The sequence below is a fragment of the Oncorhynchus mykiss genome, chromosome 2 (genome assembly GCF_057628025.1).
Source record: "Oncorhynchus mykiss isolate SJ-2025 chromosome 2, ASM5762802v1, whole genome shotgun sequence".
NCBI classification, from domain to species: Eukaryota; Metazoa; Chordata; class Actinopteri; order Salmoniformes; family Salmonidae; genus Oncorhynchus; species Oncorhynchus mykiss.
This window is the reverse complement of record NC_143023.1, coordinates 78445854-78468660: the sequence shown is the minus strand read 5'-3', so window position 1 is coordinate 78468660 and position 22807 is coordinate 78445854. Positions and strand designations below refer to the sequence as shown.

The 22807-nt window shown below is 44.4% G+C and overlaps 1 protein-coding gene across 4 annotated transcripts; it reads right to left on the bottom strand.

The window, feature by feature from the left end:
- Positions 1–791: 791 nt before the first annotated feature.
- Positions 792–21162, bottom strand: LOC110502110 (uncharacterized). Of its 4 annotated transcripts, none has more exons than XM_036956297.2 (19): positions 21045–21162; positions 20032–20205; positions 19144–19260; positions 18816–19003; positions 18449–18532; positions 17981–18114; positions 17639–17730; positions 17333–17508; positions 16731–16866; positions 16527–16651; positions 16234–16427; positions 15905–16033; positions 15656–15810; positions 13383–15429; positions 11945–13263; positions 11646–11722; positions 10642–10830; positions 5147–5275; positions 792–4303 (listed from the first exon to the last, which is right to left on the bottom strand). In XM_036956297.2, exons 2-19 carry the CDS (start codon positions 20117–20119, stop codon positions 4139–4141), a joined length of 5544 nt encoding a protein of 1847 aa, XP_036812192.2. In that variant the 5' UTR covers positions 20120–20205; positions 21045–21162; the 3' UTR covers positions 792–4138. The 4 variants fall into 4 exon arrangements, with proteins under 4 accessions (XP_036812192.2, XP_036812211.2, XP_090064812.1 ...); XM_036956316.2 differs by having other exon boundaries at positions 20032–20156; positions 21045–21145; XM_090208686.1 differs by having other exon boundaries at positions 20032–20152; positions 21045–21122.
- Between the last annotated feature and the right edge of the window lie 1645 nt (positions 21163–22807).

The window sequence follows — 22807 nt, the reverse complement described above, 5'->3', positions numbered from 1 at the left end:
ACATCTGGCTTCTTCACCTGCGGGATCGTCTGAAGGGAGAGGCGGGGTGCTGAGGAGTATTTCTGTCTGTAATAAAGTGCTTCTGTGGGGAAAAACTCATTCTGATTGGCTGGGCCTTGCTCCCCAGTAGCTACACCACTGCCCAGTCATGTGAAATCCATACAGGGCCCAATTTATTTATTTCAATTGACTGATTTCCTTGACTGAATATTGACTGAATATGCTGAAAATGGACCAACTGTATTGAACACTGGTTTCATCTAGGAATGCCATCACTTTGCAGGCAGAGATTTTCACTGCTAGTACTAGTCACTAGTCAGTCACTGGCCTGTTTTAGTCTACTGCACTTTTTTTGAAGTAATGCTGTCTTGTCATAGCACAGTAGCTAGGTAAAAGTGATAATGTTTAACTTAAATAACACATTCTAGGGTAAGTGAAGGCTGTTTGGACAAAGACACTTGTTTGGTAGGGTTTAGTTTGTTGTAACCTTGTAACCTTGTATGAACACGAGAAGCGAGCATTTAAAGAGATTCTATAATTACTTTAGATAAAAACTTTGAGGCACCAAAATAATACCCTGGAAATTATAATAAAGTATATGCCATTTAGCAGACACTTTTATCCAACCAACTTAGTCATGAGTGTATACATGTTTTTACGTATGGGGGGGGGGGTCCTAGGAATCTAACTCGCTATCCTGGCATTGCAAGCACCATGCTTTACCAATTGAGCTACAGAGGGCCACTTATCTTATAATAGCTCTTCTTTTGATAAATGAAATAAGAAATAACTTTAGAGATAATTGTATTTTTTATTATTAATTACAATGTCCCAGAAAAATATGTACAAACATTTGAGTGGGCCTCCAGTAGTCTGGCCCAGGCCCAATGGGACCTCCAGTAGTCTGACCCAGGCCCAATGGGACCTACAGTCGTCTGGCCCAGTGAGACGTCCAGTAGTCTGGCCCAGGCCCAGTGAGAGGTCCAGTAGTCTGGCCCAGGCCCAGTGACACATCCAGTAGTCTGGCCCAGGCCCAGTGAGACCGTGAGTAGTCTGTCCCAGGCCCAGTGAGACCTCGAGTAGTCTGGCCCAGGCCCAGTGAGACCTCGAGTAGTCTGGCCCAGGCCCAGTGAGACCTCGAGTAGTCTGGCCCAGGCCCAGTGAGACCTCGAGTAGTCTGGCCCAGGCCCAGTGAGACCTCGAGTAGTCTGGCCCAGGCCCAGTGAGCTATAGTCAAGGCAGCAGTAAGGATAATACAGACCTGCCAGGGCCGGAAAGAAAAAACCTCTCCACTGGCTCAGTATAGAGCAACAAACCATTGCTCAGAGAAACCTACAGCAGAATAGTGGAAATCAGGCAGGATTGGGGTTTCCACCATTCCAGCCAATTCAGGCATTGAAATGCATTCCTATGGAGAAATGTCATGGCTGCTTTAAAAGTTGACAGGAATTGAACTGGAATGAATATAACCCCAATCCTGGTGAAATACCCCTCTCTCATCATTTCATCACAGTTTGAGAGGAAATTGTAAAAATGTGTAATACCCTCACGTAAAATATTATGGTATTATAACTGTGGGTTCCTTTCCAAAATGTTGCCCATACGGTCACAAAAGTTATCCCTTAAATTTAGCATGTTAGTAAAACATGATCAGAGCAAAATGTAAATTGTGACAAATCTTACTTTTATTTCACTTAGTTGTAATTTTGTGTTCCCCTTTTGAAGCACTTGTCCTAAGTGTCAAGTAAATGAGGGAAGAAAAAAGGTACAGTACATGCTCAAATCCAATCAACCCCTGAACACTTCAAGTACATCTGAAAGGATCAGATAGGTACAGCATACACAATTCAATAATAGCTCCATGTTGCCCTCTGATATACCTATCCAATCCTAAGTGCCAAGAGGATAATATTCCAGGATTGATTTGACATTTTTATCGTAAAGTCCAAGGTGCAGGACAAGACAAGCTTAGCCAAAGGCAGGTCCACACACACCCGGTCTACTGAACACACACAGTATGGACACGTCAATTACAAAAAAGGAAAAGATAGGGTGACAGTGTCAAGCATTTTTCTACATAGAACATTTTAGAAGAGATTAAGAGGAATCTGAAAATAAATTGAGAAGGCCAACTGTTTTGAGGCACAGTGGACAGCAGTATTCATTAGCAGGAAGGAAGCCAAACACCTCCTCCAATGAGAAACAGTGTTAAGGATGACATGAATTGCATACAGTATGACTAGGGCCAGTTTCTCCCACCCACGCCACCTGACTAGGAAAAACGTTGGGCCTTTGTTTTTTTATAATCAGGTCATGTAGTCATCAAAAACATCCTGGCCCTGACTACGGACTGTTAGCTATTTAACCATGCACACACTCCCCACGACTAGTATAGTGATATTTGTAAGTAACGAAACAAAATCAGTTTGTTTTTGCAAATGTTATTCAAATTGGAACCTTTTCTTTTTGAATCAGACAATCTTTCAAAGGAAATGTGAGCAACTAGTTGAGTTCATAATCAAGTGTGAATAACTGCAAACATTAAGCTGCAAGACGGGCATTGTCTGCTTTGTCTTATGCTATAGCTTATCATACCAATACACAACAGGACTAGCCACTTGACTCTGAAATAACTGTAAAATAACAGAAAAGAATGGTGAAGGTGCAGAATTCACTCAGCTTCAAAACTTATTAAACTCCTGTCCCCTAGGGCTGCAGGTTTTCATTCCTCCTTGGCAAATTACTTGTCAATTGATTAATTAAAGTCTCACCTAGTTTCCTATGTCTTAGTCAATAGCTGAAGTAAAATTAGAATTAAAACCAGTAGACACTTTGGGCCTAGTCTGAATTTGAGAAAATGCACACATAACAGAAACTTTATCAACAACCATGTTTTATGGGAAGTCTGAGTTGTGTTATCTCGGGTATTCTGCCAAGAGACACCAGAGGAGCGTTGACTCAATCTGAACACCACTCAAGACAGCCACTATGTGTAGCCACATACAGATGTAGGATCTTAACTTGATCACCCTGTTGTTGCAGGACATTTCAAGGCACAGCAGGAAATGCAAACATGCAGAGTATTCGTGGTTTAAAAAGGCTTCTAAAGTTTGATATTTCCACTTTAAAATTTCAGGCTTGATTTGCCTAAACTAAAAACGTATCAACCCCTACAAAAATGGTATTTAGTTATAATTCAAATTTCCTGTTGCTACAAGACTATTTTCCTGCTGTGAGAAACTGGTCAACTTAAGAGCCTAACTGTACCGTTTGCCAACCAGCACTCCATCGGACCCACATCCCATAGCACAGAGACATTCACAAAAACAACAAACTTCCTCCAGAACCATCCACAGTATACATTTGTGAATACCCAGTAGGAAGCTAACGCAACTGGAAGGGCGTACATGGTGAATCCAAAATCTAGATTTACACCAAATCTAAAATCAGAAATAACTTTCCTACTCTACAAAATTGCATACATGTATTTTTCTGCACTGTGGCATTATTTTCTTCTTCTAATATGTCAATGACAGCATTGAACTTTGACACCACAGAATTAGGACTCATGCCACAGATAAACACCCCTCTCCCATACAAAATACACCATTTTTAAAAAAAGTCAGCACTGCTTCTTGTCAGACATTTTGCCTGTAAAAAAAAAGCTCATTCACATTATTCCTCAATCTCTCTTGATGGAAAGGCTATTTGACAGAGCTGTCTGTTTAAGACAGAATCTCTGTGGGAACCTCTCCAAGAGTAGACCATGCTAGACCATGAAAACAAAGTGCATGGAGATGGTCTGGCCTTGTGTGAATGTTGAAACAAATCCAATTCAAAAACAAATGCTTGTCAGTCGGTGGTAATCAAAGTGCAAGACCACATTGGGTCCACTAAGTTATTTCCACATCTTTCAATGAAAAGGCTCTTCCATTATTTTGTGAGATGGTGAATTACTATGAACATAATGTAACAACTTTATAATCCCCAAAAACAATGAATAAAATAGCCAATCTGGAGGCAGTATTTCTCAAAGTCCTTGAGTCCCCTAACAACCTATGACAATTTGATAACAGAAATAATCAAATTAGTGTGAAAATAGCTGAGTCTCCAGGGCGTGTGGATGAATGTGGGGTCCTCATGGGGTCTCTGGGTCATTTGTTCTATCCGTTTCTGCCTCCTGTGTCTTCCCTCCATCCTCTACTTTCCTGTGTTTCCTGGAGTGTTTGTATTTGTCCACGTAGGCTTTGACCAGGTTGGCCACTTTTACTGGGTTGATCGCCCCACTCTTACTATGGCAGACCTGGAAATGCAATGGAAAACAAAATCACATGCATGTTAGTGAAGCAATGTACAAGCACAGTCAAATTACTATATTTAAATCCACAGTGAAACACAATGGCTGTCTTTCTGCAAGAATTAGAGTAAGACTCAGTCGATTATTGTAAATCTAAACTCTCATATTGCACATGTCGGGGCAAGCCCTTATATCAGGGATGGGCAACGTTTATGGGGGTGTGGGCCACAATCTGAACTCATGAAGGGCTGCAGTTGCTCGCGTGTCTGCTTACCCACATCAGTACCCCCCCCCCCCCCCACCCCCCCCCATTGCGAGCAAAACATTTGACATTTTAGTGGCCCCCATCTTGACAGCAGAGAAACATTTCACATTTTATACGTTTTAGAGTTCATTTCCTGCAATTCTACACATTTTGCTATAGGGTAGAGAGAAATGTTTGCAGTTTTGAATATGATATCTAAGTGAGAGTGACTAACAAAATCACAAGGCTGGTAATTTGACCATGATAACAAGTTTAGATAGCTGGCCAGTAAACTAACTTTGTAATCTAAAAAATGTTAGCTAACATGAGCTAATTGACTAACCATCAGTGACTGACATAAGAGGAAAAACTGCTGATGCACAACCAATTGGTCCGAGAGGCCTTCAAAAAGGGGGCTGCATGGCCGCCAGTTGTCCACCCCTGCCTTACATCAACCAATGAAAGACACTTGATCCAAAGATTCACTCCCATGATTAACATCTTTGGTACATTATTATGTGCATGTTCTCCAGTTTCCATAAAAACTCATTTTAATTTATCATTGCAAACCACATGACACATTTTTAGCCAATGATCAGGTGTACCTTCTGGACAGCCTTGCGTACGATATCCTTGTATTCGTCCTTAGTGATGTCTCTCTTCTGGTAGAATGGCTTGATAGCCAGCTTCACCTCCTCTATGGCTCTCTCCTGCATGTGGAGCTTCTTTATGTACTGTGGACAGAAACCAGGGATTGGTCAACACACACAACTATAAAAGGGGCCCAGAGCCATGTATTTACATATTACCAGGGGACTGGTAATTCACTTGCAACAAGTATTGGCTGTTGCCAATGCAGCAGCTACTCCTCCCGGGGTCCAGCAAAATTAAGGCACTTATATTCTTACAATACATTCACAACAGATTTCACAACACATCAAGTGTGTCCTTCAGGCCCCTATTCTTGATGTGGAATAGAGTTTAGTCATGGCTCGACAGTGCTTTACAAAAGTATTCACCCCCTTGGCGTGGTTCCTATTTTGTTGCATTACAACCTGTAATTTAAATGGATTTTTATTTGGATTTCATGTAATGGACATATACAAAATAGTCCAAATTACAAAAAAAAGTACAAGTAAAAGTAGTGTGCATACAGTATGTATTCACCCCCTTTGCTATGAAGCCCCGAAATAAGATCGGGTGCAACCAATTTACTTCAGAAGTCACATAATTAATTAAATAAAGTCCACCTGCGTGCAATCTAAGTGTCACATGATCTCAGTATATATACAGTGCCTTGCGAAAGTATTCGGCCCCCTTGAACTTTGCGACCTTTTGCCACATTTCAGGCTTCAAACATAAAGATATAAAACTGCATTTTTTTGTGAAGAATCAACAACAAGTGGGACACAATCATGAAGTGGAACGACATTTATTGGATATTTCAAACTTTTTTAACAAATCAAAAACTGAAAAATTGGGCGTGCAAAATTATTCAGCCCCTTTACTTTCAGTGCAGCAAACTCTCTCCAGAAGTTCAGTGAGGATCTCTGAATGATCCAATGTTGACCTAAATGACTAATGATGATAAATACAATCCACCTGTGTGTAATCAAGTCTCCGTATAAATGCACCTGCACTGTGATAGTCTCAGAGGTCCGTTAAAAGCGCAAAGAGCATCATGAAGAACAAGGAACACACCAGGCAGGTCCGAGATACTGTTGTGAAGAAGTTTAAAGCCGGATTTGGATACAAAAATATTTCCCAAGCTTTAAACATCCCAAGGAGCACTGTGCAAGCGATAATATTGAAATGGAAGGAGTATCAGACCACTGCAAATCTACCAAGACCTGGCCGTCCCTCTAAACTTTCAGCTCATACAAGGAGAAGACTGATCAGAGATGCAGCCAAGAGGCCCATGATCACTCTGGATGAACTGCAGAGATCTACAGCTGAGGTGGGAGACTCTGTCCATAGGACAACAATCAGTTGTATATTGCACAAATCTGGCCTTTCTGGAAGAGTGGCAAGAAGAAAGCCATTTCTTAAAGATATCCATAAAAAGTGTTGTTTAAAGTTTGCCACAAGCCACCTGGGAGACACACCAAACATGTGGAAGAAGGTGCTCTGGTCAGATGAAACCAAAATTTAACTTTTTGGCAACAATGCAAAACGTTATGTTTGGCGTAAAAGCAACACAGCTCATCACCCTGAACACACCATCCCCACTGTCAAACATGGTGGTGGCAGCATCATGGTTTGGGCCTGATTTTCTTCAGCAGGGACAGGGAAGATGGTTAAAATTGATGGGAAGATGGATGTAGCCAAATACAGGACCATTCTGGAAGAGAACCTGATGGAGTCTGCAAAAGACCTGAGACTGGGACGGAGATTTGTCTTCCAACAAGACAATGATCCAAAACATAAAGCAAAATCTACAATGGAATGGTTCAAAAATAAACATATCCAGGTGTTAGAATGGCCAAGTCAAAGTCCAGACCTGAATCCAATCGAGAATCTGTGGAAAGAACTGAAAACTGCTGTTCACAAATGCTCTCCATCCAACCTCACTGAGCTCGAGCTGTTTTGCAAGGAGGAATGGGAAAAAATGTCAGTCTCTCGATGTGCAAAACTGATAGAGACATACCCCAAGCGACTTACAGCTGTAATCGCAGCAAAAGGTGGCGCTACAAAGTATTAACTTAAGGGGGCTGAATAATTTTGCACGCCCAATTATTCAGTTTTTGATTTGTTAAAACAGTTTGAAATATCCAATAAATGTCGTTCCACTTCATGATTGTGTCCCACTTGTTGTTGATTCTTCACAAAAAAATACAGTTTTATATCTTTATGTTTGAAGCCTGAAATGTGGCAAAAGGTCGCAAAGTTCAAGGGGGCCGAATACTTTCGCAAGGCACTGTATATATACGCCTGTTCTGAAAGGCCCCAGAGTCTGCAACACCACAAGGGGCACCACCAAGCAATGAAGACCAAGGAGAACTCCAAACAGGTCAGGGACAAAGTTGTGGAGAAGTACTGATCAAGGTTTTTATTTTAAAAAAAATCTGAACCTTTGAACATCCCACAGAGCACCATTAAATCCATTATTAAAAAATGGAAAGACTATGGCACCACAACAAACCTGACAAGAGGGCAGCCCACCAAATCTCAGACCAGGCAAGGAGGGCATTAATCAGAGACAACAAAGAGACCAAAGATAACCCTTAAGGAGCTGCAAAACTCCAATCTCCGCTGTGGAGCATCTGTCCATAGGACCACTTTAAGCCGCACACTTCACAGAGCTGGGCTTTACGGAAGAGTGGCCAGAAAAAAGCCATTGATTAGGGAAAAAATAAGCAAACACATTTGGTGTTCGCCAAAAGCCATGTGGGAAACACCCCAAACATATAGAAGAAGGCCAGCCATCAAGGAAAATTATATGTCTGGCGCAAACCCAACACCTCTCATCACCCAGAGAATATCATCCCCACATTGAAGCATGGTGGTGGCAGCATCATGCTGTGGGGATGTTTTTCATCAGCAGGGACTGGGAAACTGGTCAGAATTGAAGGAATGATGGATGGTGCTAAATACAGGGTAATTCTTGAGGGAAACCTTTTTCTGTCTTCTAGAGATTTGAGACTGGGACGGAGGTTCACCTTCCAGCAGGACAATGACCCTAAGCATACTGCTAAAGCAACACTTTAGTGGTTTAAGGGGAAACATATTGGAATGGCATAGTCAAAGCCCAGACTTCAATCTAATTGAGAATCTATGGTATAACTTAAAGATTGCTGTACACCAGCAGATCCCACCCAAAAGGAGGCTCTAGAAAGTATTGACTTTGGGGGGGGGGGGGGGGGTAAATAGTTTGTTTCAAAATAAAAAATATTTTACATCTTCAATGTGTGTTGTGTAAATCAAATGATACAAACCCCCCAAAAACCCATTTTAATTTCAGATTGTAAGGCTACAAAATAAGAAAAATGCAAAGAGGGGTGAATACTTTCGCAAGACTCTGTATGTAGTAATGTGCGCTAGCCATAGGCTGTTGTGGACTATGACGAGACCTCTGGTGGCATATGTCTTGTGGGGTATGCATGGGTGTCTGAGCTGTGTGCCAGTAGTGTTGGAGAAGAAAGTAAAAATGCAATATGTGCCATGTAAAAAAGCTAATGTTTATGTTCCTTGCTCAGAACATGAGAACATATGAAAGCTGGTGGTTCCTTTTAACATGAGTCTTCAATATTCCCAGGTAAGAAGTTTTAGGTTGTAGTTATAAAAGGACTATTTCTCTCTATACCATTTGTATTTCATATACCTTTGACTATTGGATGTTCTAATAGGTACTTTAGCATTGCCAGCCTAATCTCGGGAGTTGATAGGCTTGAAGTCATAAACAGCGCAATGCTGCTGGCAAACGCAGTAAAGTGCTGTTTGAATGATTGCTTACGAGCCTGCTGCTGCCTACCACCGCTCAGTTAGACTGCTTTATCAAATCATAGACTTAATTATAATATAATAACACACAGAAATATGAGCCTTAGGTCATTAATATGGTCAAATCTGGAAACTATCATTTCGAAAATGATATATCTAACGGGTGGCATCAATAAGTCTAAATATTGCTGTTACATTGCACAACCTTCAATGTTATGCCATAATTGCGTCAAATTCTGGCAAATTAGTTCGCAACGAGCCAGGCAGCCCAAACTGTTGCATACCCTGACTCTGCGTGCAATGAAAGCAAGAGAAGTGACACAATTTCCCTAGTTTAATATTGCCTGCTAACATGAATTTCTTTTAACTAAATATGCAGGTTTAAAAATATATATACTTCTGTGTATTGATTTTAAGAAAGGCATTGATGTTCATGGTTAGGTACATTCGTGCAACGATTGTGCTTTTTTCACAAATGCGCTTTTGTTAAATCATCCCGTTTGGTGAAGTTGGCTGTCTTTGTTAGGAAGAAATGGTCTTCACACAGATCGCAACGAGCCAGGCGGCCCAAACTGCTGCATATACCCTGACTCTGCTTGCACAGAACGCAAGAGAAGGGACACAATTTCCCTAGTTAAAATAAATTCATGTTAGCAGGCAATATTAACTAAATATGCAGGATTAAAAATATATACTTGCGTATTGATTTTAAGAACGCCGTTAATGTTTATGGTTAGGTACACATTGGTGCAATGACAGTGCTTTTTTTGCGAATGCGCTTGTTAAATCATCACCCGTTTGGCGAAGTAGGCTGTGATTCAATGATAAATTAACAGGCACCGCATCGATTATATGCAACGCAGGACAAGCTAGATAAACTAGTAATATCATCAACCATGTGTAGTTAACTAGTGAATATGTTAAGATTGATTGTTTTTTTATAAGATACGTTTAATGCTAACTAGCACCTTACCTTGGCTCCTTGCTGCACTCACATAACAGGTAGTCAGCCTGCCACGCAGTCTACTCGTGGATGGAGTGCAATGTAATCGGCCATGATCGGTGTCCAAAAATGCAGATTACCGATTGTTATGAAAACTTGAAATCGGCCCTAATTAATCAGCCATTCCGATTAATCGGTCGACCTCTAGTCTGTAGAAACTGCCTTGTTGATAGTGCTGTTAAGGCAGAACAGTGTTTTCTTTTGGACAGACTTCTCCCCATCTTAGCTACTGTTGTATCAATATTTTTGGGCCATAACAGTTTACAATAGAGGGTTACTCCAGCAGTTTAGTCACCTCAACTTGCTCAATTTCCACATTATTCATTACACAATTTAGTTGAGGTTTAGGGTTTAGTGAATGATTTGTTCCAATACAATGCTTTTCCTTTTTGAAATATTTAACTTATTCCTTGCCACCCATTCTGAAATGAACTGCAGCTCTTAAGTGTTGCAGTCATTTCAGTCGCTGTAGAAGCTGACGTGTATAGTGTTGAGTCATCCGCATACATAGACACACTGGCTTTACTCAAAGCCAGTGGCATGTTGTTAGTAAAGATTTTTAAAAGTAAGGGACCTAGGACAGCTGCTACTGATATCACCCAAATGTGCATCGATCCTTTTGAAGACCATCATTTTCCTTCCTCCTCTCAGACTCACCTTATCGTTCCTAGAAACATCATCCTCTCCCAGGTCTTCGTTGGGTTCCTCCTGCCCAGGTTTAGACAGCACTACGTTGGTTAGGCTGCTGGAGCTGGAAATGGCACTAGGGAGCATTATGGACACACTGCCCCTCTTGGTGCTCTGGACCTTGGGGTCAGTGAGTGACGTAGCCCCCAAGGGAGCCTCCTATAGGTGGGAATATTTAGATGAGGCAATCTTCACATGTAAGCCTTTTGATTATTGGACAAATCCCAATTTGAGATGTGTGGGCAAGTTTAACATCAACTTAAACTGTGTATTTATGTTGAGGGTGAATTATAAAAAATAAATTAAGCAACACAAGTTGATGTGTTGCTAAATTACAGCACAATAACATTTTTATTTAAATGTAATGTCATGTTCATATTCACAACAGAAATATGACCTAACCAGGGCATAAATCTCAACCATCTCTTGCCTCAACACGCCCTATCAGAAAATATGTTATTGTGTTAAGGTATTATCAGCACATAGCCTTTGTGACGTAACTTTGCTCCAGTTTTGATTTCCCTTGCAAGGTTTCTACTTTCATTTCACCATAAAACCCTCTATCAGTTCAAGTTTCAGTCACATGATCTCTCTTGGGCCCTATTTGATCTGCACTGGCTATCCACTGACACGCCACAACTGCACTCCGAGTCAAAACGGACAGTCTGCTACCTTGTGGCCTTTTAGGAGAGGTGCATGTTTATTACAGGAATAGTTTGTACTGAAGGTTTTGAGCACTAAATCACAGATATCTGTAAAGATCAACAGAACATCTACTTGATATTGACATGATGCCGTGACTAGGTGTCGTTTCTTAATGAACTGCCAGTTTACTGATTGATCATAACTACACATTAGCAGGAAAGAAAGACAGCATACAGCGGTAGAGGCCTGAAGCTAAGCACTGACCTCACACCACACAGAACAAATCAGCTATCTAGGTAAGTAGGCAAGGTCAACGTAATGAGCCGTACCTGACTGGATGCCTGGGTGGAAGAGGCAGGTCTGCGAGCTCCCTCCTGTTTTAGCTTCAGTTTGTAGAGGGACAGCTCTGAGACGAAGGCAAAAACAACACATCTTAACTAGCTGTTCCTAATTGAAGAGCTATGACCCTCTCTGTGTTAAGTGAATTAGAGGTTGTTTCTGAACCAGAGTCAAAGAGTTGACTACAAATTGTTGATTGATATAATTTAACACGTAAGGGCTCTAATTGTGCCAATCTAGGTTATGGTATGCTTAAATGTTTTAAAAGGGTACAATAAAAAAAACTCACTAGTGCCAGTCTTCTCTGGCTGTGGCCCCTCTGGCTCCTGCAGGTTCCAGGTGACCCTCTTCACCGAGGGTTTGGCCTTGGCACCTGCCGTGACTGGCACCAGTTCTCCCCCAGTCTTCCCCTTCTCTCCCTCTCCTTCCTTCTCCTGTTTGACCCCAGCCTCCCCACTCTCTCCTCCTGGCTCTGTCTTCACATAGTCCAGGCTGTCCAGCATCATGTCCACGTCCATGTCATCGTCTGAAGGCTCCTCTACCTCGTGCTTCTCTGGGTTCACTGAGATGGGTTGGACTAGTGGAGGAGTCTCTGTGAGGGCCTCTGGTACTGGAGGAATCAGGGATGGGGTCCCCTGCTGGCTGGCTATACTCTCAGCAGCCTGAGGAGGAGCAAGGACAAGGTGTGTGCTGAGTGTTGAGAAGCTTGGGCTGGATTGGCCAGTTTGGGTGGGGGGAACAGGGATGTTGGAGGTTAGGTGTTGAGGCAGCTCAGGCCAGATGGGCTCAGTCTTGATGGTTTCCTTTAACGCCTGATCTTTTTGATCTGCTATGTCTGATGTGGAGACTGCGCACGCCTCCTTTATGAGGGCGGAAGGGTGTTCTTTTTCGATCTCCTTGTGCTGTTGCAAGTCCTTGACTGTGCTGAATGTTGACAGAGGTTTTTCTTTTTTGATTGGTTTACTATCCAGTGATTCTTCCAACATATCAAAGGCAGGTTTCTCTTTTTTAATCTCTTTTAGCAACATAGACTCATTGAGTAGTTTTGTTGAGAGAGAGGCAAGTCTCTCTGTTCTAATGTCATTGCTGTCACTCTCCTTTTTCACCTCTGAGGCAGAGAGGACAGAGAGAGATTTGAGTCCTGAGGAAAGCATCTGCTGTTTGATCTCTCGCTCTTTCCTCTCTTCTTTAGTCTCGCTCTCCTCTTTCAGAGGGACGCGGGGGAGAACTTTTACCTTTTTCTTCTCTTTCTGTTCTTCTAGCTTATTGAAGGTGGTGGTTGAGGAAGACCCTAGTGGTCTCTGTGACCCCTCTTCTTTCCTCCTCTCTCTGGATCGCGACCTGGACTTCGGCCTCTTCCGGTCTTTCGACCGCACCTCAACCCTGTCCTTTGATCTGGAGGATGATGGTTGTGATCGTAAGTGGTCTTTCCTCCTTTCCCTGGACCTGGAACGGGAACGCGAGCGAGACTGCGAGCAATCACGCTTCTTGTCCTTTGACGGGCGACCCTTCTCTCTTTCACTCCCTCTGCCCTCGTTCCTCTCCCTGCTCCCTCTCCTCTGCTTTTTCCTCTTGGACCGCTCTCTACTACTGGAGCCTGACCATGACCTTAATCAAAATATTAGAAATAGTTGTCATAATAGGAAATATACGAGAATACATGTATAATTAAACACCACCAAATCACTGTGTACAGAATTAACATGATCAAACAATGACATTAGTACCTGGAGCGCCTCCTGTCTTTGGAGGGAGAACGTGACCGTCTCTTCTTCCTGCGAGACCTCTCAGAGATATCAGAGATAGAGCTGTCTGACGGGGACCGAGTCCTTCTCCTCTCCCTCGATCCCGAACGCCTAGAACTCTCTCGCCCCTTGTCTCCTCTCCTACCCCCCTCATAACGTCTCTTCCTCCCTGCCTGGTCCGGGGCCTTGTCTCCCCTCCTCCTGCCTGCCTCTGGGCTGTTTGAGGCAGACCGCCGCTCCATGGAAGACCCCCTGCCTTTGGATGTTTTCCTCCCCTGGCCTGGGGGCCTGGAGTGTGATTTAGACCTGGATGGGGACCTGGGGGGGCTGTCCTGGGGCTCTGACTTTATCTCAGTCTTCACCATCCTGTTTCTGTGGTGGCTGGAGGCTAAGCTGGATAAGGAAGGAGTAGTCTGCTGGTTCTGGGGCTCTCTACTGTTGCCAGTCTGGCTGTGCTGCCCTTTCTCACCCCCTGGCTCATTCCTCTCCCTCTTCAGATGGACCTGGCTCTGGGACAGAGGTGTGCTGGTGCCAGTCATCACAGACCTGGGTGCATTGTGAGGGCTGTGACCAGGCTTTGCAGTGTCAGAGTTCTCTGGCTCCCTCTTCACCTCCAGACCTTCTCCTGAGCCCTCATCCCTCTCCAGTGACAGGGCTTTCACCTGCTGGCTGGCACCTTCCTTCACCTGCTGGCTGGCACCTTCCTTCACCTGCTGGCTGGCACCTTCCTTCACCTGCTGGCTGGCACCTTCCTTCACCTGCTGGCTGGCACCTTCCTTCACCTGCTGGCTGGGACCTTCCTTCACCTGCTGGCTGGGACCTTCCTTCACCTGCTGGCTGGGACCTTCCTTCACCTGCTGGCTGGGACCTTCCTTCACCTGCTGGCTGGGACCTTCCTTCACCTGCTGGCTGGGACCTTCCTTCACCTGCTGGCTGGGACCTTCCTTCACCTGCTGGCTGGGACCTTCCTTCACCTGCTGGCTGGGACCTTCCTTCACCTGCTGGCTGGGACCTTCCTTGTGCACCATGGTTGATTTCCCCCCAGCATGGCTCTCTGCTTCGCTGTCTGAGCCGGTTGGATGGAAGGGATCGTATATATCCCCCTCTTCCTTCTCCTCTTTGACCGGTGTGTGTGAGGACGTCAGTAGATTCTGTTTCTTCTTGCGCTCCTCGCTTTTCCTCTTCGCCTTCTCTTCCTCTGGAGACGCTGGTTCTAGACAGTTTCCAGCTGCAACAATTGCAGAAGCGTTGCTAAGCTTTCTGGCGTGCCAGACAGAGCTGGCGTTGATCCGGAAGCACACCGTGGATGATGCTGATGAAGAGGTGCGGGCAGGGTTAGATGCAGAATCAGAAGAGGAGAACGAAGAGGAGAAGGAGCTGGAGAAGGCTGAGGAAGGGCCTGCTCTGTCTGGTCTCTGTCCCTCTGTCCTGCCCTGCTGCTGGTCCACACTTTGCTGCCTGCCCCTGTTCCCACCCAGGCTGTTCACACAGGCATCAGGGAAGCTATTACTACCACTACCATTAGCACTGCTACTACTACCACTACTACCCCCTCTGCTGGCATTGCCATTCGTCAGGCCACCGCTCTCCCGTTTTATCCTTGGTATCCTGGGAAGCACCAATACTGGTGCTTCCCATACTGGTTTAGCAGCGGCCTTCTTAGCCTGGGGCTGTGGTGGCACCATCTCCCTACCTCTGGAGTGAGAGTCTGGAGTAGGAGTGGAGGTGGCAGCCCTCTGGGTCCCATGGGGGGGTAGTACACTGGTGTCCTCCCAGTGGCTGTGTCCAGGACTGGGTCTACAGGGGGCAGGGACGTGTGGGTGACTCAGGATGGGAGTTGGATAAGTGGCGGAGTGGGGGGATGAAGGGGTGAGAGGGGACAGGCAGGGTCCTGCTACCAGGTCTCCATTAATGGGGAGACAGAGGGAGCTGGCTGCTGTGGTAGGGGACATCTCTGAGTGGAGCTGGGCTACTGATTCACCAGAGCTGCTGCTCCTACTGCTGCTGGGCATGGATAACGACAAACCCACTACAACACAAACACAACACAATAACTGACTCAACATGATGTTGCTGTGTAACACACATAATCCAACAGACTTCAAAATCAATGGTTAACAAGCAATAAAACATTGACTAGTTCTTAAATAGTCAGGTAATAGATACAGAACCAGCAAAATACTGAGAAAGAATGAAACAAAAAAAGGACAAGAGATTGAACTAAAGAAAGTAAGAAACCCTAGCAGCCTGCTCACCTGGTTTGATAGCCTTGAGGGATCCATCTCTGTTAATGACTATGTCTGAGCTGTCCATCAGAAGCATGCTCTGCCCTGATAGGATGCTGCCCAGCAGGTCAGGCACTGGGGCCACCTCTGCGACCTCCTCCAACTGGGGAAGGCTCGAGCCCCACCTACAACCCCATGGCAACCACAGGTCAGACATGTATCATATTGAAGGATGTGAGCTACAAAACAAAATAAAATTTGGGAGATGAGAAGGGGTACCTAGAGAGGCCAGCAGTGATTGGTCGAGCCACAGGCTGGTGTGAGAGGAGTGCGGAGCGAGATAAGCCACGCCTCTTGGCCTCCAGCAGTGATGACGTGACCGAGGCTTGCTCCTCCTCATCATCATCCCTGGGGTGGGATCAACAGCCAATCAACATACAGAACCATGTTGAGGTCCATTCCACAATTGTCTGTTATTTTCTATGAGTTTTTCACTTCATGGTTTTGTTTGAAATTATTGTTGTCAGCATTAGATGGAGATCTCTATTCTCTAGATTAATAAAGTACTGTTATCTTATAGTTGTGAGTTGTGCCTGAGACAGACCTACCTGCTAGTGAAGGGGTCCAGATCGTAGGGGTCTCCATAGACAGAGAGCGAAGCAGCTCCTATGTCAGCCCTCATACTGCCCAGAGTGGTTTCTGAAGGTTGGTACACAGAGTGAAGGGACGAGCCCCGTTTGGGCTTCCCTATCCCTAGGTTACGGGCTATACGACCACGTGACGTAGCTTCCTTTTTCACCACCTAGGAACACACAGTCAGATTAAACATGAGCACTGATTCTGTCATTTTGTTATAGGCACTATATTTTTCATGTTATAATTGTTAAATTTGAAGTCTCACCAGTTTCCTTCTGGACTTGGTCCTCCTCACTCGCCGTTTCCTCCTCCTCACCCCAGTGCCTGCAGCTTTGCCCTTACCACCCGTGGCAGACGATGACCTCTTACTCTGGCCTTTCCTGCGCTTTACTGTGGGCAAATGCATCTCTTTTAAAAACCCAGGTAGGGTTTGCGTGCGTGCGTGCGTGCCTGCGTGCGTTTTTTTCACCTGTCCTGCGTCGTCGACTGGATGGAACGCGGGGTGTGAGGTTCCGTATGTACACAGCTGTGTTGAGTCCAGCCACCACTGCATTGATAGTCTCATCCAGCCAGGTGGTCTGTGGCATCAGAAAGCTGGGGGAGATCTGAGACCAGAGGTACACTGCATCACTCTACTATTCTCTGCTGTCTATTTGGACATGCTTTACTTGACATGACCTTCACAGCCGTCTAATGAGGCAGGCTGCAGCATCACTCAGCCTGCAGCATCACCACCACCCTCTGGCTCTCTATTCTAGACCTGCAGGTCAAATGTTACTTGGTGCAAGTAGCGCATTCAAACATGACAAAATAACAGTGTCATCATTAATCAAGTGTTATGTAATACCATTCTACACAAAAAAAACATCATACATGTTTCAACCCAGGAGAGAAAACATGGGTAACATCATTTTTCATAAGTACATTATCATGCTGCTCACAAAATAATCTTTGATTACAGAATTCATATCAAAGCTACAGAGTAAGGGCTGTTGACACTAGTGGCGAGGAGCGGAGTGTAGTGAGGCAGAACAGAGAAGCCAATAGGAAGCAACACGCCTCATGCCAAACCTGTGCAATGCGTGCCTGGGTGATGCGGTGGTGGTTGACACTGGCGCGGACCCTCTCACTCTGCTGGGTGCGGGCAATGGCCCGGGTGGGGCCTGCCGCAGGGAGGCGGGAGCGGCTGGTTGTGGGACGGGCGCTGCTCAGACTCTCCGTGTTGCTCTGCTCTTCCACTGAACCCCCTGAGGAGCAATAACATTGATGAACTCTGGGATCTTGGTAAAAGGACTTTTTTATATTGCTTTATACAAAGAATATTGTCAACGTATTCCTCAGAGGAAGACGTAATGAGTCAGTACTGAGTATGATTACTTGAATGGCGGTTGTTGGCTTGACACTCTGGGCAGAACCATTCCTCCACAGGGACAGCATCCAGCGGGGGGGTCAGGCACTCCATGTGGTACCTTCCATGGAGCACAGACATGGAGTGGTAGAAAGTAGGTATTAACATGGATATGATCAAGTCCTGCATTCATAAAGTGTTTCAAAGTTTAAGGTTGAGAATGAGATAACATGGATATGATCAGAAAATAAAAACCAAGGAATATGCAAAGGGTTAATTGGAATGATTAGATAAAGATACATATATTCCTGATTGTATGATTAATCAGGAACAATCCCAGAATGCTAGGTGGCGTGTGTTAATTGTCTCACCCAGCATCACAGCCGTCACAGAGCAGCAGGCGGTCTTCACGGTCACTCCCTCCACACACCTCGCAGCTGGTCTGTTCCAGCTCCAAGTCGATCACCTCCTCCTGGCCCTCCTTCACTGGTTTCTGCACTGTGATCTGCACTCAATCATCATGCACATAGAGCAATGACAAGAATGACTGTCTGTAATGGCTGTCTGGCAATGACCGTCTGGAGCTCCCATGCATGACCCATATTTGTATGTACAATGTTTCAACCATAATGGTCTTTGCCACAAAATAAATCAAACACCCTTCATGAGGAATACACATGCCATGTGTAGTAGCTACTTCTCTACCTCTCAGAACACCCCCCCCCCCCCCCCCCCCCTCCAACAATACATTCAGAAACACCATGCACAACATTAAATCAAGACCAAAGAAGGCAATTAAAAGAGATTCACCAAGAGAAAGTCAGTTTTTTAAAACTCACCATTTTCTGCACTTTCCCACCATAACATTTTCTCAGGTAGATGTTATTGAAGACTATTCTGTCCACAGGACAGGAGTTTGCATTCTGAGGGAAGAACAAACCACGATTGGAGGCACAACATTTGGACACACTTTAACATATAATTACTATCTGTCTTAACAAAACCTTTGTTTATAGGACTGAAAGTGAAAGCTGACGTGTGGCGCCTTTGGACCAAGGTTCCAGTGACGCTCATGAATTTGACGGGTGAGTGTCTTCTAGTTCTTCCGACAATATGGTAATTTTGTGTCTGTACTAACACTTAAGTGAATAAAAAGCTTTAACCCCTTGACCTCTCATTTTGCACCCTCTAATGTCACCCACCCACCTTGGACCACTCCAAGATGCAGTCGAGGCAGAAGTAGTGTTCGCAGCTCTCTGGCGTGGCCACGGGCTGGCTGTGGAAGGAGTTTAGGCAGATGGGGCATTTCTCATTGTCCTCGTCTGAGCTCAGACCTGCCAAGTCAGTAGACGCTCCCCCCACCGCACCCTCTACCACATCGTCCTCTTCTCCATCTGGGGAACAAGTATGTCGTATGATCAGAAGTTATGAAACTCAAGTGGTAGATCTATACCTTGGATACTAAAAGCGTACCATGGACCATTACTGATTATTTTCCATGAGTACAGAATCCTACATTTCCACAGTCTCTCACCATCACTGTCATCCTCCTCGTCTTCCTCCTCCTCCTCTCCATCGAGGAGGTCTTCCTCCTCCTCACCACTGTCAGAAGCTCCCTCAGATTCCTCCCCACCTTCATCGCTGTCTTCATCTGTAAGTTGACAAATAAAAGTAGATGAGTAAGTAATCCAATTATTTCCAATACCAGTAGTGATGAGGGCCAATCACTAAGGGCGCTTTCAAACATAGTTTTGAGCTGTAGTTCGAATCAGAATTTGATTATTTGTTACATAGTTTTTTGTTGGTCCCACATTGTCAAATGAAAAACAATCAAAACTATGTGTCCATGCAAGTAATTTGTTTATTGGACAAAAATTCTCACGTTAAATTAATCTATGATTATCATGAAGCGTCACTGTGTCCAAATCTTCATATGACTTTAGCTTTGGTCTTCCAACAACATGCGGGAGGAAACAGCGCAATAGCCCCTAACTGTGACGTGAAAGGGCTATACAGTAGCCTGTATCCCCGGTATAGCCTCCCCTAATCTGCATCCGACGCGCTCAGAAATGTGCTGCTTTACTCAGAAAGTTTAAAAGATATTAAGTTATGATGCAGCATGCATTTAATCAAATGCTCGCAGTCAAATAACCAATAATAATGCACGACTCTGGTTATTTTCCTGTGTTTTGTCCGGACTGGGTTCTCACCTGCAGCAAACCTCACCACAGTACGAATTGAATCAGACCCTTTCTGAGCAAACCACTATTTGTGGTTTACTGCGCTCCCGAGTGCGAATGGTGTTCACACCAGTCCAAACAAACTGAACTAAGGGGGTAAATGCACAAGAGTTTGAAAAAAACACTCCAAACCAGATTCACTCCTTAGGGTATTCATAAAATGTAGAAATATGATTCCATACCTGAGATTGCCCATACTGTAGGCCTTTTTTCTTTTCTGTGTGAGGCATTCCGGTTGATCAGCTCATCCTGGTTGTCTTCTTCATCCATGGCTGAACATCAGAAAGCTTCCTGCACCAATATCTAGCTAAATATCAAAGGCTATGCTTCAAATGAGACATATGACTTTTCAGTAGCTGGAAAACACATTAAATTCAAATTAGTGCCACAACTATTCACCTGGTCCATGCACAACAACGATTTCCTGTGTAGTCAGTATTGACACATGCAACAAGAACGCATGTTCACACTGTTAATACGGATTTAGCTACTGCATGAGATAGCGGTATGTGAGGGAGCTTTGTAAGTCAATTATAACATGTCACAAGTGGACAGCTAGTTAGCCATTGTGAGACGTGAGTTAGCTACGTTAGCTAGTTAACGTTTGCAGACTTGAACATTTGCCGTTAGCTAACGTTACCTACTGTAGATAACTATGACTACATAGTTTCCCAGGCATAAATTACAAGTACAATCCAGACGGACAAATGAAAGACATTTATATCAAGTTGTCTTCTTCGTAGATATGTTAGCTACCTAGCTAGTGGTAGCTGTTAAGCTTAACGAGTAATTAAGTAGCTAGGTAGCTAACAACTGCTGCTGCTTCACTGCCTTCTGTTTCCTCAACAACAAAACCATTGAGCGACTTTGGTGTTGCACTGTAAATGTATGCTCGCTAAAAGAGCTAGCTAAATAAACCATTGTAAATAAGCTTTCGTTACCTACCTTATTGCAAAGAAAACGTGCAAGTTATGGAATATTCTTAGCTAGCTACCAGTACCTGCATTGTTATGGATAATAGTCTGCTAGATGCTAGCCTGCTACTGCTAGCATTAGCTTGAGTCTAAATATAACTTTACTTGCACGCTCGTTATGTGTATGTGACATTCATATGTTGTCAGTTTAAAAGTTATCATTATCCAGGCGTACGTTATTGTATACTTCGAACGTGCAAAGCCAGGGTGTTTACACCTACCCTACACGGTTGTGAATGACATGTTTGGAGTAACTGCTTAGTCCACAAATTTTGTTGAGTGACACCGCAGGCTGGAATGACGGAAATGGCCAAAATTACGCTTCTCTTCTTCTTCTCTGTGTCTTTTACAACTATTATTGTATTGCTGCCACCAACTGGACGGGGGTGGTAAAAAAAATGCAAAAAAATGTCATTTCAATTACAAAGAAGGGAAAAAAATATGAATCCAGAGGGACACAAAAAAATAATAAAAAAACATCCCTCTCCTTCAGTCATTCAAAAACTCCATAACTCCCTACACAGGCTCTAGAGCCTGCCATGAGACAGAACTGCTGGTGATGGGAACCACAGGAGGCTGCTGAGTGAACGGCTCATAATAATGGCTGGAACGGAACAAATGCAATGGCATCAAATATATGGAAATTCCCTAAAGGGAGTGTAGAAGAGGTGAAACTATTATTGCTGTCTATCAACAATGACAAGCCACCGGGGTCTGACAACCTGGATGGAAAAATACTGATGTTCATAGCGGACGATATTGCCACTCCTATTTGCCATATCTTCAATTTAAGCCTACTAGAAAGTCTGTGCCCTCAGGCCTGTAGGGAAGCGAAAGTTATTCTGCTTCCAAAGAATAGTAAATCCCCCTTTACTGGATACGCACTGAGCTAAAGGGTAGAGCTGCCGCTTTCAAGGAGTGGTACTCTAAACTGGACACTTATAAGAAATCCTGCAATGCACTCAGACAAACCATCAAACAGGAAAAGCGTCGATACAGGGGTAAGACTGAATTGTACTGCTCTGACACTCGTTGTATGTGGCAGGGCTTGTAAACTATTACAGACTACAAAGTTAAGCACAGTCACGAGCCGCCCAGTGACATGAGCCTACCAAACGAGCTAAATTACTTCTATGCCCGTGTCGGGGCAAGCAACACTGAAGTATGCATGAGAACATCAGCTGTTCCGGACGACTGTGTGATCACCCTCTCCGTAGCCGATGTGAGAAAGACCTTATAACAGGTCAACATTCACAAGGCCGCAGGGCCAGACGAATTACCAGGACGTGTACTCCGAGTATGCGCTGACCAACTGGCATGTGTTTTCACTGACATTTTCAACCTGTTCCTGACTGAGTCTGCAATACCAACATGTTTCAAGCGGACCACCAAAGTCCCTGTGCCCAAGAACACTAAGGTAACCTGCCTAAATGACTACAGACCCGTAGCACTCACGTCTATAGCCATGAAGTGCTTTGAAAGGTTGGTCATGGCTCACTTCAACACCATTATCCCAGAAACCCTAGACCCACTCCAATTTGCATACCGCCCGAGTGCTCCCGAGTGGCGCAGCGGTCTAAGGCACTGCATCTCAGTGTTAGAGGCGTCACTACAGACCCTGGTTCTATTCCAGGCTGTATCACAATTGGCAGTGATTGGGAGTCCCATAGGGCGCCCCACAATTGGCCCAGCATCGTCTGGGTTAGGGTTTGGCCGGGGGAGGCCATCATTGTAAATAAGATTTTGTTCTTAACTGACTTGCCTACTTAAATAAAGGTTAAATAAAATAAATAAAAAATCCACAGAAAATGCCATCTCTATTGCACACCACACTGCCCTTTCCCACCTGGACAAAATAAAAACCTACGTGAGAATGCTATTCATTGACTACAGCTCAGCATTCAACACCATATTGCCCTCAAAGCTCATCACTAAACTAAGGTCCCTGGGACTAAACACCTCCCTCTGCAACTGGATCCTGACT

Bases quoted from the DNA above. Each gene is read 5' to 3' on its own strand.
- LOC110502110 (XM_036956297.2), bottom strand. From the start codon at position 20,119: ATGGATGAAGAAGACAACCAGGATGAGCTGATCAACCGGAATGCCTCA. The intron at 17,509-17,638 runs GTAATCATACTC...ATTGCTCCTCAG, and splicing joins AGCCAACAACCGCCATTCAA to GGGGTTCAGTGGAAGAGCAG. The intron at 16,428-16,526 runs GTGAGACTTCAA...GTGTGTTCCTAG, and splicing joins CCAAGTCCAGAAGGAAACTG to GTGGTGAAAAAGGAAGCTAC.